We start from the raw sequence: 17563 nt of genomic DNA, 5'->3' as shown, positions 1-17563 counted from the left end.
TCTAGATTTGTAAACAAATCCAGAACCTTTGAAATACGTTACCACTTCACAGCACGGTGCGCTGAGTTCTTGTAGTCGAAAAAAGCCCAAGAATAATATAAACTGTACCATGTGTCCTTTTGTGTCCTTCTGTAGTCCATTTACTGTTGTTTGTCTTGTCTTACCCCGGCTGATATCTCACTAAATCCACTATTTTAATTGTTCCCTATATTACCCCTATGCCTTGTAAGGTGTGCTTGGGTGTTATGAAAGTGTTTGCACATGTTTATTCAAGCGTATGAGTGACAGAGCAAACTTTTTACACAGAGTACCACCTCAAACTATATTGGGCTCTCCTAGTAACACCATCATAGACCTTCCTGGGTACCACCGAGATAAAGGATTTAATATGACAAGCCATATGATGCTCTCATTTGTTAGTGACATTCCACATGCAAATAAGATAAGATAAGATGGTACTTTATTGATCCCAATTTGGGAAAACATTTTTAGTTACAGCAGCATAAGGGACAAGGAATTTTAGAATAAATTAGAAATAAGCAAGAAAAATAAAGAAAATAAAGAAAGAGGAAAATATACAGGTTGAGTTTGGAAGGATATTATATATACAGTATATAATATACATAAATATAAGGCATATGGAATATTAATGTTAAATATTAAACAGATTATATATGTGTAAAATGTACAGCGTGGTTATATTCAAGAGAAACTATGGAGCAGAGAGTTATTTTCCAGCCAGAGGTGATTTGTTGTACAGAGTTATGGCACTGCGGAGCTGCAGCAGTCTGTTGGAAAAGGAGCTCCGTTGACTGTCCAGCTGCAGGTGGAGAGGATGGGTGGGCTTATCCATGATGGACAACAGCCTGTTCAGTGTCCTCCTCTCCACCACAGCTTCAATGGGGTCCAGCTTGATGCCGATGACAGACCCAGCTTTCCTGATCAGTTTATTGATCCTGCTGGTGTCACCGGCTCTTATGCTGCCCCCCCAGCAGACCGCAGCAAAGCAGAGTGCACTGGCCACAACAGACTAGAAGATCTCCAGCATCTTGCTGCACACGTGGAAGGATCTCAGCTTCCTCAGAAAATGGAGTCTGCTCATCCCCTTCTTGTGCACAGCGTCAGTGTTGATCCTCCAGTTCAGCCCATTGTCTAAGTGCACTCCCAGGTATTTGTAGTCCTCCACAACAGCCACATCCTCTCCCAGAATGCACATGGGTAGAGGACACGTCCTCACCCTCCTGAAATCAATGACCATCTCTCTGGTCTTGGCCACATTCAGAATACTTACAACATTAGGCTGAGGTTTATCTTCCGCTGTTCTTGAAGTGGTTGTGCTTCTTGTTGCTTCCGGCTAAAATAAACATAGTTAAAGACATTTTGAGTGTTTAAAATGTGCTGTAATACACAACACATTATTTATTCCTAAACTTGCAGAAAGAAAAACTAAAGTGTGACATTTAATCACATATTTATATATCAATCTTATACATCTTGAATTCTTGTTGGCCAATGATACACATACCCTTTGAAGATGAGCTGGGAAATTGAATAATGTTGGCACAACACCATCTTTAAGCCGGACAGTCTGCCCCATCCTGTCAAAGTCCTCACTCCTGAAGTGCTCACTGCAGAGTAGTGTCCTGCCACAGGAAACAAAACCGTCCCTTCTTAGGGCAACTTCCCACTGCCTCCTCCTCTCTCCGGTTTTGGGAAACCTTAAAAACATGAGAAATGTAGCCAGATAAATAAATTATTGTCAACATTGTCCTCCCTTCTTTCCTTTAACATTAAGGGTAAGGACAAAAATACACACCTACATTATCATATTTTTGGGGTAATTATATGTATGTATGTATGTATGTATGTATGTATGTATGTATGTATGTATGTATGTATGTATGTATGTATGTATGTATGTAATGTATACTTTAAGAATAAGACAACCACACTAAGAGTTATAAAAAAGGTGTCCAAAAGAGACATTAAATAATTGTGTAAAGAAATGGTAGCAACATATTCTAAAGAGGCTGGGTCAACACCAATCTTGCAATACTATTATCTCACATAGCCCCACTGATCCTGTGTAGCAGGACTTGTAATGTACATACATCCATTAAGTAATTAACGATTATCCTAATTAAAGTCATAATATTGTCATATCTTACACGTGAAAGGTGATTCCACGGGTTCTTGTTTGCAGACTGCGGCGATTAGAGCATCCGTAGGCTGCACAAAAGTCCGGCATAGTCAGGTACTTCTGTAAACACAAAGCCAGCAATTTCCTGTATCATAATGTATCTAAAATGTAAGATGTTCTTAACAAGCCAAACCACTTGGAAGAAATCATGTGTAACTTAAGTTATGTTGAAAGGAAAGAGCAGTTATGCCTCTCCCACTGTTGTAAAGTTGCTGGTTCAACTTTGTAATATTTGGTCTCACTCACAGCCTCTTGTTATTAGCCAACTAATAAATACAACCACGTCACATACAAAAAGAAAAGCTGCAATTTCAACATGTCCAAGCATCCTGTATCATAGCCATGCTAATAATGTTTATAATAAACCAAACCGTTTGTAAATCAGTCAAGATTTCAGCGATTTAAGAGTATTTTTGTGCAGATCACTCACCTGACAACAGCTACCATAGCGCGTACCAGAGTAGCTGTTGACTGTAGCAAGATGGCGGCCGGTGAGCTACGCTGGAAAATCTCCCATGAGCCATCTAGTGTTTATATATATCTATGGTCAACAACTCTTTGAAATGGAATGGAACCACGGCAGACTTTCCAAAACTGGAATTGGACGGGTCCCCCCCAGAACTACACATGCTGGCTATTGTGTGTTTCGCAACATTATATGGCACGTCTCTTTATAAGACGTTTTCGTAATTCCCACAATTAGAAGTTGCCAGTATTAAACTGTGAACACCCTGGAGCTTTAGGGGATACGAAACACAGTGGTGTTATCAAATTTAAAACATATAATTAATAAATGGGTGAATTAATATACCCACATGACACCTAAGGTCAGAAGAGCTTTATTTAACAGCTGGTCTTATGTCTGTGACCCCTCCTGTTGTTCATTGATAAGCCTGAAACATGCACTTGTCAAGGTTCAGAGGCACATTTTGCAAATATGGCAGTAGCCATCGATCCTCTTAAGATAAGATATACTTTATTGATCCCAAGTTGGGAAATGTTTTTGTTACAGCAGCATGTACTTCATGTACTCCAGCACTTTGGTCTACTCCACTACAATTCAGAGGTTAACCTGGTATTTTTACTCCTACATGTATTTTAGTTACTTTGCAGATTCTGATTAATTATGTGAAATATAAACAACCCTTAAATCAGACTTTAGTTACACCTGAGTCAAATTCAGGGAAGGTGATTGTCAAGTGCCAAAATAAACTATGCAATATATTGGACGTTAAGTACTTTGTCAAACTTCATATTTATCTGTGGATAACCCCAACGTTTTTTTCTTATTCAAAAGAAGACCTTAACTTAAAGTAATCTTTAATGTTTAAATAAAGCCTTATTAGTTTGTCTGTTTTGCATATCCTCCTGTTAATATCTTTGGACGTCCTGCACTGTTGGGGAATCTTATGTTGTGTGATGTTTGTGCCGGAGCCGCTTCATCCAAAAACAGCACTCCGGTTAGAGAGTAGACGCGGAGACAGGAAATACAGTCTTCGGACTTTATTTCAGCTTGAATGCTTCTTACAACAGCTGTAGCAGTATTGAATGATGAATGAATGGTTGAATGGAGATTGATGAATGAATGTAGAATGATTGAATGGTTTCTGCAAAATACACAGAAATAGAAATAAGGTTCACATTACAATAACTAACCACTCTGGTTATTAATAATAAGCAACAGCAATTCTAATTGAGGCTAAAACACATTAGACACGTTGCAAACACACACATGGCTAATCAAGGCTAAATTAGCATCTCATCCAAACACTATCACTGAATAGCTTAACTTAGCTAACTAGCTAGCGGTAGCATTAGCTCCATTTCTGAACAGCATAACAGATAAAAACGGGACATCCATAGACTAATTAACACACTGACTCAGCAGGACACTATGCATACAATCTCCTAACATTACCACCACTAAAGATCTGCATATACAGGACTGTCTCAGAAAATTAGAATATTGTGATAAAGTTCTTTATTTTCTGTAATGCAATTAAAAAAACAAAAATGTCATACATTCTGGATTCATTACAAATCAACTGAAATATTGCAAGCCTTTTATTATTTTAATATTACTGATTATGGCATACAGCTTAAGAAAACTCAAATATCCTATCTCTAAATATTAGAATATCATGAAAAAGTATACTAGTAGGGTGTTCAACGAATCACTTGAATCGTCTAATTAACTCGAAACACCTGCAAGGGTTTCCTGAGCCTTGAAAAACACTCAGCTTGGTTCAGTAAACTAAATCACAAGTATGGGGAAGACTGCTGATCTGACTGCTGTCCAGAGGACCGTCATTGACAACCTCCATCAGGAGGGTAAGACACAAAAAGAAATTTCTCAAAGAGCAAGCTGTTCACAGAGTGCAGTTTCAAAGCACATCCACAAAAAGTCTGTTGGAAGGGGGAAATGTGGCAGGAAACGCTGCACAACCAAGAGAGATGACCGCAGCCTTAACAGCATTGTGAAGAAGAGTCGCTTCCAGAATTTGGGGGAGCTTCAAAGACAGTGGACTGAAGCTGGAGTCCAGGTATCAAAAGTCACTGTTCACAGACGTGTCCGGGAAATGGGCTACAATAGCCGTATTCCCATGGTCAAGCCACTTCTGAACTCAAGACAACGGAAGAGGCGTCTGACTTGGGCTAAGGAAAAGAAGCACTGGACAGTTGCACAGTGGTCCAAAGTCCTCTTTTCAGACGAAAGCAAGTTTTGTATTTCATTTGGAAGTCAAGGCACCAGAGTCTGGAGAAAGGCTGGAGAGGAGCAAAATCCAAGTTGCTTGAAATCCAGTGTGAAGTTCCCACAGTCAGCGATGGTTTGGGGAGCCATGTCAGCTGCTGGTGTTGGTCCACTGTGTTTCATCAAGCCCAGAGTAAATGCAGCTGTGTACCAAGAGATTTTAGAGCACTACATGCTTCCGTCTGCTGAAAAGCTCTATGGAGATGAGGAATTCATTTTCCAGCATGATCTGGCACCTGCCCACAGTGCCAAAACCACCAGTAACTGGTGTACTGACCATGGCATTACTGTCCTCGATTGGCCTGCAAATTCCCCTGACCTGAACCCCATAGAGAATATGTGGGGTATTGTGAAGAAGAAGCTGAAAGACACCAGACCCAACAATGCTAATGAGCTAAAGGCCACTATTGAAGCATCCTGGGCATCCATAACACCTCAGCAATGCCACAGGCTGATTGCCTCCATGCCACGCCGCATTGATGCAGTAATCCGTGCAAAAGGATTCCCAACCAAGTACTGAGTGCATTAATGGACATTTTCAAATGTTTGATTGTGTTTTGCTGTTATAAATCTTTTTTTTTTACTTGGTCTGAGGAACTATTCTAATTTTTTGAGATAGGATTTTTGAGTTTTCTTAAGCTGTATGCCATAATCAGCAATATTAAAATAATAAAAGGCTTGCAATATTTCAGTTGATTTGTAATGAATCCAGAATGTATGACATTTTTGTTTTTTTAATTGCATTACAGAAAATAAAGAACTTTATCACAATATTCTAATTTTCTGAGACAGTCCTGTATGCTCACATTCTTCACGAACGCATTCTCTCTTTGACGGTAATTATGTAGGTGACGATGCGACCGCAATAATGTCCTGTCATCAAACGCACATGGGTAAACAGCTCGAGGACCCGTAGCTAAGCTACTTAGCTGTCCCCAAATGTGCCTGACCAAAAAACACAAACGATACAACGCAGACCAAAGAAAACAAGGGAAATTTACAACAGCCGCCCCCAGAATAGCATAACTATTATGTAAAACAGAATAAATTCCCTAAGGTGCAGCGGAAGTCCCTGGATCAGCATCGTTGTCCGATAGAGCAGGTAGCTGCACAAGGTGTGCCACGGGTCGCAGGTACGTCTTGTCCCCGACTTGAACCTCAGCCGACGGGATGCATCCATCAGCACTGGCCTTCAGCTTGACGACCTTCCCCACTGGCCAGTGGGCACGTGGAAGCTGAGGATCAACTATCATCACGACAGTACCTTGAAGAAGACCATCAGGGTGCTGCCGCCACTTCTGGCGGACTTGAAGGGATGGCAAGTAGCTTCTGATGAACTGCACCCAGAAGTGGTCAACCATCATTTGACAATGACGCCACCGCCTCTTGCTGAGGGTGTCTGTAGCGTATGATACTTGTTGAAGGGAGGCATCCCGCCGCCCCATCAGCAACATGCTTGGCGTCACAGGATCTGGATCTGCGAGGTCTGATGACACATAGCCGAAGGGTTTGGCATTTAAGATACCTTCCACCTCAACTAACAAGGTGAGGAGGACTTCTCCCTGGAGAGACTGAGTACCGATCACCACTTGTAGAGCCTTCTTGACTGATTGTATCTCGCGCTCCCACGCACCACCAAAGTGGGGAGATGCTGGAGGGTTAAAGCGAAACTTGATCTGTTTCTTGGCAAGTTCCTCTTGCAGTTGGGCATCATTCCAGCAAACGCCTCCTCAAGCTCCCTAGCTGCTCCCCGGAAGTTTGTCCCCTGATCTGAGAGAATCTCAAAGGGGGTGCCGCGCCGAGCGATGACTCGCCTCAAGGCCAAGAGGAAAGCATCTGCATCGATGCTATTAAGCAGATCTAGGTGGACACAGCGAGTGGTGAGACATTTAAAGATGACTCCCCACCGTTTTTCACTGCGCCGCCCTACCTTGAGGGTATACGGCCCAAAACAGTCGACCCCAGTAAAGAAGAATGGAGGCTTGAGGAGCTGCAGACGGGCAGAAGGCAAGTCGGCCGTAATCGGTATCACTGGCTTCCCTTTCCACTTCCTGCATCCAGTGCAAGTCCTCTGATGATGTTTGACGGCCTGTCTTCCACGCAGGACCCAGTACTGGCGCCTAGTCTCAGCAAAGACCCTGTCGGGCCCTGGATGGAGCAAGCGCTCGTCCACGTCCTTAATCAGGAGTTTTGTGACTGCATGGCTGGGATCGAGAACAATGGGGTGAATTTCCATATCAGAGGAAGTCTCTATGTGGCGAAATCTTCCCCCGATGCGGATCAGACCCATTGCAGGATCAATCTCCGGTGAAAGCATACTGAGCTTACTGCCAGGTTTGACTGGTTTTCCACCCCTAAGACACTCAATCTCCTCTTGGAAGCATTCTGCTTGGCTGCGCTGCAACAGGAGGCTTTCAGCGTCACACAGGTCAGACTGAGGCAAGGAAAGGTCAGTTGCCGCCCCGTGAAGTAACTGCTTGGTAGCGTCGACCAAGTCTGTCCATGTGTCAAACTGTGTGACATCTGGTGTTGGAGGTACTGAACTGGTTCGCGTTAGGCCGCAAAGGTCGCTCGTTGGTGCTCGTCAGTATCTTCGGGCTCTGTGGGGGCAGGAAGCGACGGCCATTGGTCCGACAGGCCACGTAGGAATATTGGACCTTGAATCCACCGATTTGGTGCCGCCAGCTCAGCTACTGTCTTGCCACGGGTGAGGTCATCGGCTGGATTATTGGCTGTGTCAACATACCGCCAAGTGTGCTCGGCTGTCAATTCCTGGATCTCAGATAACCTGGTTCCCACGAAGACTTTGAACCTACATGACTCTGACATCAGCCAAGTCAGGACTGTGGTGGAATCAGTCCAAAGATAGGTCTGGGTGATGTTTAAGGTGAGCTCTCGATGGAGGAGAGAGAATAGCTGAGCTCCTGTCAACGCTGCACAGAGTTCCAACCTTGGCATCGACTGCTGGCGCTTTGGGGCTACCCTAGACCTTGCCATAACAAATGACACATGGACTTTGTCACCAACCTTCGTTGCGAGGTAAGCTACAGAACCATATGCCTGTTCGGAGGCGTCACAGAAGACGTGCAGAGTGTAGTCGGTGGCTTCAGTTGCAGCCTCCAGTGGCGTATAGGTTCGTGGCAGGGTGATGTCCGCCAGCCTGGGGAGTTCCCTCTCCCAGCTGGACCAAGCCTGAACAATGTCAAGAGGAAGGTTTGTGTCGTCCCAGCTCCTCTTCTTCACCCACAACTTCTGAACAGGCACTTTGGCCCTCGTAGTGTAAGGAATAATGGCGCCGAGAGGGTCATATTGCCGGGCAAGCACCTTATATATGTGGCGCATGGTGGGAGTCTCGCTCTCCATCGGCCTTGACCGGTAACCAAGTCGATCAGTTGGACAGTGCCACAGCAGGCCCAGAGCTGGCTCTTGAGGGTCAGCACTCTTCTCTGCTAGCCGTAGCTCTGTACTCTCTGACCTGGCAGCGGATGGTAGATGGGAGACGACAGCAGTGATATTGCTTGCCCACTGCCGTATCTCAAAGCCCCCTAAGGCTAGACATTGACGCATCTTGTCCACAAGGAGCTTGGCAGACTCAGGTGTTGAAAGGCTCTGAAGACAATTGTCCACCTAGAACGACTGCTCCACTGACTGCAGTATGTCCTCATTTCCCTCTGCGTGGTCTTTGACATGCTTTTGCAGCGCAAACGTTGCGCAGCAAGGGCTGCTTGTTGTGCCGAATGGCAAAACCTGCCATTGGTACACGTCAGGTTTCTCCTCCCTTTGCAGGTTTCTCCAAACAAACCTCAGCAGTGGTCGGTCCTCAGGCAGGAGACGAACCTGATGGAACATTGCTCGTATGTCCCCACTGATGGCGACAGCATACTGCCGGAACCGCAGGAGTACACCGACAAGGGATGGGCCAAGTGTTGGACCAGGAAGGAGTTGCTCATTAAGTGAGAGACCACGGTAAGTAAAGGAACAGTCGAAGACTAGACGATCCTTGCCATTGTGATGTACGAGGTGATGGGGAATGAACCAGGATTCGTGGGACTCATCCACTTCTTCTGTAGAAAGCTTAGTCACACACCCTCCATCGATGAGCTTTTGGATCTCTGCTTTGTGAACTTTGGCCTTAGCTGGATCTTTAATGAGTCTGCGCTCGGTGCTGCGAAGCATTGGCATAATTGCTTCAGGAGTGGCCATTAAGGGTGGAGCGTCCCTGACGCGGGAAAGAGGTGTAGCATACCTTAGTGTGTCGCCCACCTTCACCTTCCCAGTGCGGGCTTCCAGAATACTCATGGCTTCCTGGTCCAATCGGGACCGTACTACTAGCCTTTCACTCTTGAACGGGAGTACATCAAGCTGCCAGAGACGTTCAACATGATGGTAGAGGTCATCTGCTGCTGGCTTGACAGATGCGAAGTAGCATGAAGTCGACTGAGATGTTAGCCCATCTGGACCCTGAAGTGCCCAGCCGAGTGCTGTATTTATGGATGTGGGTCCACCTTTGGGACCGACCCTGACTGGCTCCGTGGCTGTGATCAGGTGGGTGCAATCCGAGCCAATTAGCAGTAACGGCTGAACCTTACTAAAGTTCTTCAGCGGAAGCCCCTTCAGGTGGCGATAACGCTTCTGGAGTGCGGTCACAGGGTAGGACTGCTCTGATAAGGCTATCTGACCCGCTGTAAAGGCACTCGTAATGAGATTCTGCTTAGGAGGCTGTGTCAGAGAGGCCACATTGAAGTCAACAGACTCACCAGTGAGGCTGGCCACATCTTGGCGGATGGTCTGCAGAAAGAGAGACTCAGCTTCCCCTTTGAGTCCCAGGTGTTGAACTGCAGCTGGCAGTATCATTGTTCGTTCAGCTCCATCGTCCAGGATCGTGTAGGTGTCAAGGGACTTGTGCCCATGGCTGATGATGACTGGCACCACCTTGAGGTAGACCTTCCCTTCTTGCTTGGAGTTGGAGAGCACAGCACGATTCTTTGGCGTGATCAGGTAGACGCGTGGACTTGGCTTAGCAACACAATGGAGAACTCTGAGGTGTATTTCCTGGCAACCACTACATGCTTTCTTTAAGTTACAAGCTTCTAGCCGGTGGTTGGTGCGACCGCAGTTACGACAACGTTTGCCGTCTACTATCCATTTTTCAACCTTCTCCTGAGAGCACTGGATGATGTTTGAACACTGTGACAGGTAATGCTCATCACTCTTACAGAAGAGACACATCCTCTTGAATTTCTTCTGCTTAGCCTCTGGCCGAGTCGTCTCTGAAGGATGACGGTTTTCAGCTTCAGACTTGTCAGAGCCATGGTAAACTGAGACCTGATGGTTACGAGGCCTTGGTGCAGGAAATTGATTGTCTCTTTTAAGGGGATGTATACCTTCACTCCGATGGCGCTGTGCCATCATTTCGGACAGTCGTTGAGCTTCGGCCTTCCCCCTTAGCCAGTTGGAGAGGTCGCGGAGGTTGTACGGGTTTAGGCTATTTGTGTTAAGGCAACCTTGAACCTGTAGATGCTCCACGAAGCCATCCCTTGAATGGTTAGGGAGCTTGCTAAGGAGCCGATCGACATGGCCAGTCGACATCACTTCCATCCCGTTGGGTCCCTCCAGCGACGTCAGCATACCTACTAATAGGTCAACGCTTAGCGCGAAGCTCTGGAATGCTTTGGTATCTCCAGCTTTGAGGTCAGGAGAGTTCAGTATAGTTGCGATCTCGCTTTGTACGAGCTGGTGTGGCTGTCCATATTGCCGCTGTAAGGCCTGCATGGCGGCCGTTTAAGGCTGGGCGTACTGCCTACAGGACTGGGCTCTTAACTGGGCCTCATCCAAAACTAGTTGTTCCATGAGAACACGGTACTTGTAATGCTCAGACAGTTCAGTGTGGTCACTGAGTAAGTGGTCCAGCGCCATCTTTAGGTCAGTAGATTCTCTCTCGCTGTCACGCACCAATTTAGGCAGTTTAGGTACTGGGACTGGCTGTCTAGGAGGCAGGGGAGCACTTGACCCGTACAGTGACTGCTGTGGTTGAACGGAATACTGGACTGGCAGGGCTGGTACAGGCTAATGCATTAATGGACCAGGGGTGGAAGGCACTAGTTGATAGGCTGGCTGAGTGGGCTGGAGGTGGATGTGACGAGAGGGGGCCAGATCCGTTCTCACTGAGGCTGTATTCTGACGATTGGTGACTGTAGCAGCTCTGCTCTGAGGGAGATGGCAGTCGAGGCCTCACACACATATTCTGCAGGTCAGGCATGCTGCTAGCATAAGATGCCATTTCCCACAAATGTGCCTTATTTGCTGCTCCTGGCAAGGAGTAAGAGGGAGGGCGTCCAATTGCAGTGTGTAGCTGGTCACTCTCAGCTGCTAACCCGGTTTGCAGGCTAAGTGACCGCAGCTGACGCGCACTGTCATATTGGAGGGGGGTAGGATTAGGCAAGAGAGACTGTGGTAAGATGACCTTATAGCCTTGCAGGTGTGTTGGAAGCTGTCGCTGTCTTCCTCCATGAGCTCCAATCGTAGCTGTTGCTGTTTCCTGTGCATCCGTGGCGCTGTCCTGGGTGAAGCTCTCCGGCTCGAAGGACCAATGTTGGGGAATCTTATGTTGTGTGATGTTTGTGCCGGAGCCGCTTCATCCAAAAACAGCACTGGCGCGGGTTAAAGAACCAGTGGTGTAGTTAATAAAACATAATAATATCAAACCTAATATGACTATTAACTTTATTGTGAAATTAAAACAGAACAGTAAAGGAAAATACAGTTTCTGACCTGTAACAGTCAACTGCATGAGGAGTTGGAAAAGTAGTAAATAATATCTTTAAAAACTACAAAAAAATCACTTTCTATCAGCTGTGCACCGTTATGTTGTAAATATAACCCATCTACCAATTGGATCAAATATAAAAGTCAGCCAAATTAGTGTTGATAGTGCAAGGAGACATATTGTGTGAAAAGAAATGGAAGATGTTGTTTAATCGCTAATACATTTATGATCCACGTCACGTATTCAGTTTTGTATTCATTTCTTACAGTTTGTCAAAAGGTCTTCTGATCAGGGCTCTATAAATAAATATCTACGGGCAGATATGTAATATTTAATGCAGCCAAACCGTGTATTACAATACCGTTATGTGATGAATTCCAAAGAGAAAAGCAAGAACACTCGGAATAAAGTATTATTTTATTTTAAAATAAAAGTTTTTCCGATTTCATATCATATAAACACCATATCCCGAAATGCATAACGGCTAAAACGATCGATGTTTTAGCCTATCAAAACCTCTGAAAAAAGAAAGGTGTCTCAGAATCGAAAGAGAAAAACCTATGGGAAAAACACAAAAGCATTGTACACAATTTAAAACAATAAATATCGTATAATTTACAAGGATAAACACATTTTTTTTAGTTGATGAGTACTGCAGATATCACTGTTAAATCATTTGATCATTGGTTTTATTATGAAAACGTCGAGACCGGAAATACTGTTTTCAACCCGTAACTTTACATGTAGGCTGCCGCATACCTCAAATCATCTTCGTAATATCAATCAAACTATAGATCCTACATATCGACTGTACGTGGATTCTAAAAGTACAATATACACTTCTCGCTAGAAATCTAATCAAAAAGCGTTTTAATGTCCAAACTATCCTACAATTTAGGATTTTACAGAGAGGGTTATTTGTGAAAAAACGACCATCTGCAACGTTTGCATTCAATGGGAGCACTAGAGGGCGAAAACTTTAAAATGTAATTATAGGACGTATTAAGCGCTTGAACAAATGACATATTTGGTCGTAATAATTGGGCCTGAACAATCGGCCTATTTGGTTGTATGAGTTGGAGGCCTTGTTACTTTATTAGTATAAGTGCTTTGTTAGTCATTTTATTGCTCAACGTGGAGTCGAAAGAGATGAGTTTTCAGTCTTCGCCGGAAGATAGGCTTTCTGCTTTCCTGATGTCAATGGGGAGCTCATTCCACCATTTTGGAGCCAGGATAGCAAACCGACGTGTTTTTACTGATGAGAACCTGGGTCCCCCTCGCACTGCGGGTGCAGCGAGCCGATTGGCCGATGCAGAGCGGAGTGCACGTGCTGGGGTGTATGGTTTAACCATGTCCTGGATGTAGGAAGGGCCAGATCCATTCACAGCATGGTACCCAAGTACCAGTGTCTTGAAGTGGATTCTAGCCACCAAAACCAATCAGTCAAACCAACGTAGATTTATTTAAATGAAAATCTTCAAGATGAGTGTTACACCACAGTTTAAAAATAATGTTACAAGTTATAGAGCTGCAATCAAATCTGGATAAAGCACGAAAAATTCCCCATTTAACAATATATTATATTATTTTATTATCATTATTGATGCAGTAATGAGTATATCACTTTAATGTTGCAGCAGAAAGGTTTGTTTTTTAAACTACTTCTTAATAGGAATGTGAATATGCAAAGTAAAGTTGTGATATACATTTAGTGTAGTAAAAAGTAGAACACCGGTATCCAAACTGAAGTGGAGTTAAAGTCTAAAGTATCATAAAATGGTAAAGTACAATAAACTCAAATAGTACACAAGTGTTACATTCCACTTCTGCGTCAGACTGTGTATGAAATGTAACTGTGTGTTTTACTCAGAATGACCCTGGCATAATGAGAAGTGTTTTATTTTTGCGCTCCAGCTCGGGTTAAGTCTGTTTGCTTGGCCCAGAGCCGCCTGCAGAGGGATGTCAGTTGTGACTTTCCAGTTATAACAAGGGCGTGTTGTTTTCTGTGAGCATATCTCGTTCTGTCTGTAAGACAGAGAGAGAGTTTTATTTCAAACTAAACAGTCAGTCACGATGAGAAGACAAAAAACCAGGACGATGCAGTGGGATCCGTAATGTGAACGCCTGTGAGCCTGCAGGGCGAATGAGAGAAGACCCCTTTTTCCCTCTTTTCTATTGATTCTGTGCCCACTTATCTAGATTGGACGTTGGACGCCCTTTTATGCAAGTCATGCAGATGTCATTAGGGTTAAACCCACCATGTGGTTTTCGGTTCAGAATGTGAGGAACGCTTGCACGGCCCCTAGATGTTTCTCCACTCTCAGGTCCTCCATGGGGCAAAATAACAATCTCTGCTCTCACAGAGCTGAAGGTGGAGACAGAGAGAAAATACCTACATAAAGAACGTCAATAAACCAGCGTTTAATCAGATGTAACACTCAGGAGGCGTTAGTCACTCCTTTACTGTTAACGGTAGCATGCTAAGACTGACTAATAACTGTATGGTATGTTATTATAAAGCTGGGTTATTCATGTGGAACAGGAGGAACATTTTATACATTTTTAAAAGAAAAATGTTAATTATTACACATTTCCATTCTCTTTCTGAGCTGGATATTGTTCAAAAGAGGAAAGAAAAACATCTTAGCTTTTATAAGATTTCTGTTATTTTAGTGCCCTCCCGACTTTCCAGGCAAAAGCAAGAGGGCAGAGCTGGAAGAAGCAGAGGAAGCGTTCTTGGAAAAGAATGGCTGTGGAGTCGAATTAACAGCCAAACATTTCCTCCGTCTTTTCCTGTGCCCTATATTTATACTCTGAGTGAAACACACACACACACACACACACACACACACACACACACACACACACACACACACACACACACACACACACACACACACACACACACACACACACACACACACACACACACACACACACACACACACACACACACACACACACACACACACACACACACACACACACACACACACACATACCGCTGTGTTGTTTATTCACTCTCCAGCCACTTTAGTCATGTGGTTCCTATATAACAGATTTCATTATACATGGAGTTTGCTTGAAAGTTGGAAGAAGTGCCTTTTTTAACGCCTACTTACTTAAATTGCAGTTTACAGTCATTGTAAGTATTTATAAGTTAAATATACATTCGTGTAAAGTAAAAAATAATTTATAACTTAATAACATTCATCCAAAACACACACTTTGTTTTTGTGTGAGCAATTTGTCTGAACACCATTATTGTTTTATGAAGGTTTTTTTAACTCTTTACTTTGAGCCCTATTGTTTTGCATGTTATTCAGAGTTCAAGGAGTCCACACGGCAACACATATTACTGTATAGTGAGCTGAATAAGGTTGCTTTGCTCTATTAGTTTAACATATCACATGCTTTTTTGCTTTACTAAACGTTCAAGTCATTTTATTGTGTTTACCTGTGGTGGTCATAACGGTTATTTTGTGGGGTTTTTGTAATTATTGAGTGTTCTTGTATTTTGAATGTGTTATTTTATACCTCGGGACTGTGGGAAACAGTATTTCGATCTTTCTGTCTGTACACACATATTTTGAGATTGACAATAAAGTTGACTTTGACTTTTGAAAACAAATAATACAAAATAAAAGGTCTCTGGTTTCATTCTCTTTTTACTGGGAAATTCTGAAAGTGAACTCCATTCGCTGAGCCCTTGAGGAAGGAATTTAAACAGCATTAGACTGAATGCACCAGACTTGAATGTGTGTATCTGTGAAATCAGAAGTAGAATGTTGGCATAAAAACAACTGATGTGCACAGCAGAACATTTGTGGATAAATAAAGGTCGTGAAAAGGAGGTTATAAAGGCAAAACAGTTTCTGTAAAATCCTGAGTGAGAAAGCTTCTGAATTAAACACTGAAAGGGTTCAGCTGTTTTTCTTACAACATTAACGCTGGTAAAGAAATGGGTGAAGAGAATCACCTCATATTCGACGATCATGTCTGCATCTTTTGCTGTTTTGTTATTTAGTGCAGCCTGGTGTCAAATATTCCCCAACATTAGTTTTGACCTAGTCAGAAAACCAGAGCAGGTCTGGCACCTATTAGATGTTTCAAACAGGTGTGATAGTTCTTAATGTGGAATCAAATGAAACTGAGAACACAGGTCAGTAAGAATCTTTTGAGATTGCTGCAAAGTTCAACAGCTTTTAAATTCACATGGTTACTTTCCACCGCTGATTTACAACATCATGATATTCTACACAGATAAGTGTAGCTGGTCATCTGTCTTCCAACGCATCGCTATATCTAACCTGTACACACCTCATGTAATGTGGACGATGAGAATTACTTTAGTTAACGAATAAATTCTTACAAAACTACTGACATTACGGCTAATTAGCTAAATAGCATGATAACAGTCTAAACTAAGAGATCATAAAAATCATTTTAGCTACTAAATATTATTGTCTAAGCAAGGTTATTGTAAGAATGTCCACATGGTATGTGCGTGTGTGTGCGTGTGCGTGTGTGTGTGTTAGAGAGAGAGAAGAGAGAGAGAATATGATGTTAAATGTCATTGTGTGGTGCTCGAGCCGAGTGTCTCTGTGGTTTCCTGCACATTTAACATCTCAGGCTTTACACAGACATGTGTGTAGCACAGAAGATATTGCCGTAAAATAAACCACAAGTCATGTCATATAATGAACCGCTTTGTGGATGAACCAAAGTGTACGTTTCATATTAAAGTGGGCTACTACTGTAGGCGTGCCGGTGTGTTCAGGTGCTTTTGGGTTTTCTGCAGAGTGACATTGGCCATAGAAAGCAGGTCATTTTAAAAGTTGTAATGTTGATAAAGTAGTAATGTGTGCCATGTGAGTGTATGTATAATGTGATGTGTGTATGTGTACTGTGATGTGAAACATGGGCTATGCTCTCAGTCACATACAGTTTGAATGTGTGTGTGTGTGTGTGTGTGTGCGTGCGTGCGTGCGTGCGTGCGTGCGTGCGTGCGTGTGTGTGTGTGTGTAAAGTGAGCAGATCTTGAAGCTGTGTATTCACGCCTCTGATGCAAGGCATTTTCTCAGTAAAAACCACAGAGAGTGTTTCTGATCACAGCTGGAGGCAGGGGGACACCTGGCGACCTCCTCGGCAGCCCTGTGGTCAACCTGGCCTACATACAACCGAGACAGACAGTAAACACATCTGACGACGGGGGGAGAAGAATATTAGCTGCAAAAAGTCAGCATTATGGACAAAATACGAGTGGGGCGTTTTTTCATTCAGCGATTTGGGGAACAGCGCTGCAATGCAGGGAAAAGCCTAATAATTCACAAATGATGTTTTTAAACTTGGCATTACCTAAGCTGCACTTGTTCAAAAACTTCTAAAGTGAAGGGTGAAGGGATTATTTCAGTTTTGACTGTCAAAGAATAAGAGTTAAAAAATAATAGTGCAGAGTCTCATTTAAACTGAAGCACTGACTTCAAGCATAATGCGTTTGTGTGTGAATGTGCGTTTGTTTATTATTGTGTTTGTGTTTACAGTATTCAGATTCTATCTGCAATTTCAACTTTCTTCCAAAATCCATACACTTGTAGAAACTTACTTCATTTTGTTTCATCTGGTTCTAGTGGAAACCATTTCTGAACATGACATTGACATACATTCTTACCATTAAAGGTCACCTATCATGCTATGTGTAGGCAATAGCATAGGTCTCAGATATATAAAAAACATGTCTATGAAGTGTTTTGCTCAAAATACCAAACAGATCACCCATTCTAGCAATGCCTCATATTCCTCTATTTCCCTTCCTGTTTCAAAAGTGCTGATTTTGGGTATAAAG

At 43.4% G+C, this 17563-nt stretch overlaps 1 protein-coding gene across 3 annotated transcripts; it reads right to left on the bottom strand.

Moving 5' to 3' along the window:
* Positions 1 to 371: 371 nt before the first annotated feature.
* On the bottom strand, positions 372 to 11477 carry LOC307039361 (THAP domain-containing protein 5-like). 3 transcript variants are annotated; one of them, XM_079681339.1, is made up of 4 exons: positions 11416 to 11477; positions 2169 to 3807; positions 1526 to 1718; positions 372 to 1354 (listed from the first exon to the last, which is right to left on the bottom strand). In XM_079681339.1, the coding sequence occupies exons 2-4, from the start codon at positions 2246 to 2248 to the stop codon at positions 1031 to 1033; spliced, it is 597 nt and encodes a 198-aa protein (XP_079537465.1). In that variant the 5' UTR covers positions 2249 to 3807; positions 11416 to 11477; the 3' UTR covers positions 372 to 1030. The 3 variants fall into 3 exon arrangements, with proteins under 3 accessions (XP_079537465.1, XP_079537464.1, XP_079537463.1); XM_079681338.1 differs by lacking the exon at positions 11416 to 11477 and adding an exon at positions 5759 to 5851; XM_079681337.1 differs by lacking the exon at positions 11416 to 11477 and having other exon boundaries at positions 2169 to 4128.
* Positions 11478 to 17563: the final 6086 nt, after the last annotated feature.

The sequence above is a fragment of the Notothenia rossii genome (genome assembly GCF_949606895.1).
Source record: "Notothenia rossii genome assembly, chromosome: 5".
NCBI lineage: Eukaryota > Metazoa > Chordata > Actinopteri > Perciformes > Nototheniidae > Notothenia > Notothenia rossii.
Note: the sequence above shows the minus strand (reverse complement) of the source record. Positions and strands in the feature narration are given on the sequence as shown.

Excerpts from the sequence above, each read along its gene's own strand:
- LOC307039361 (XM_079681339.1), bottom strand. The coding sequence starts at position 2,248 with ATGCCGGACTTTTGTGCAGCCTACGGATGCTCTAATCGCCGCAGTCTG. Across the intron at positions 1,719-2,168 it reads CGTGGAATCACCTTTCACGT|GTTTCCCAAAACCGGAGAGA; the intron begins GTAAGATATGAC and ends CATGTTTTTAAG. Across the intron at positions 1,355-1,525 it reads TCCCAGCTCATCTTCAAAGG|CCGGAAGCAACAAGAAGCAC; the intron begins GTATGTGTATCA and ends TGTTTATTTTAG.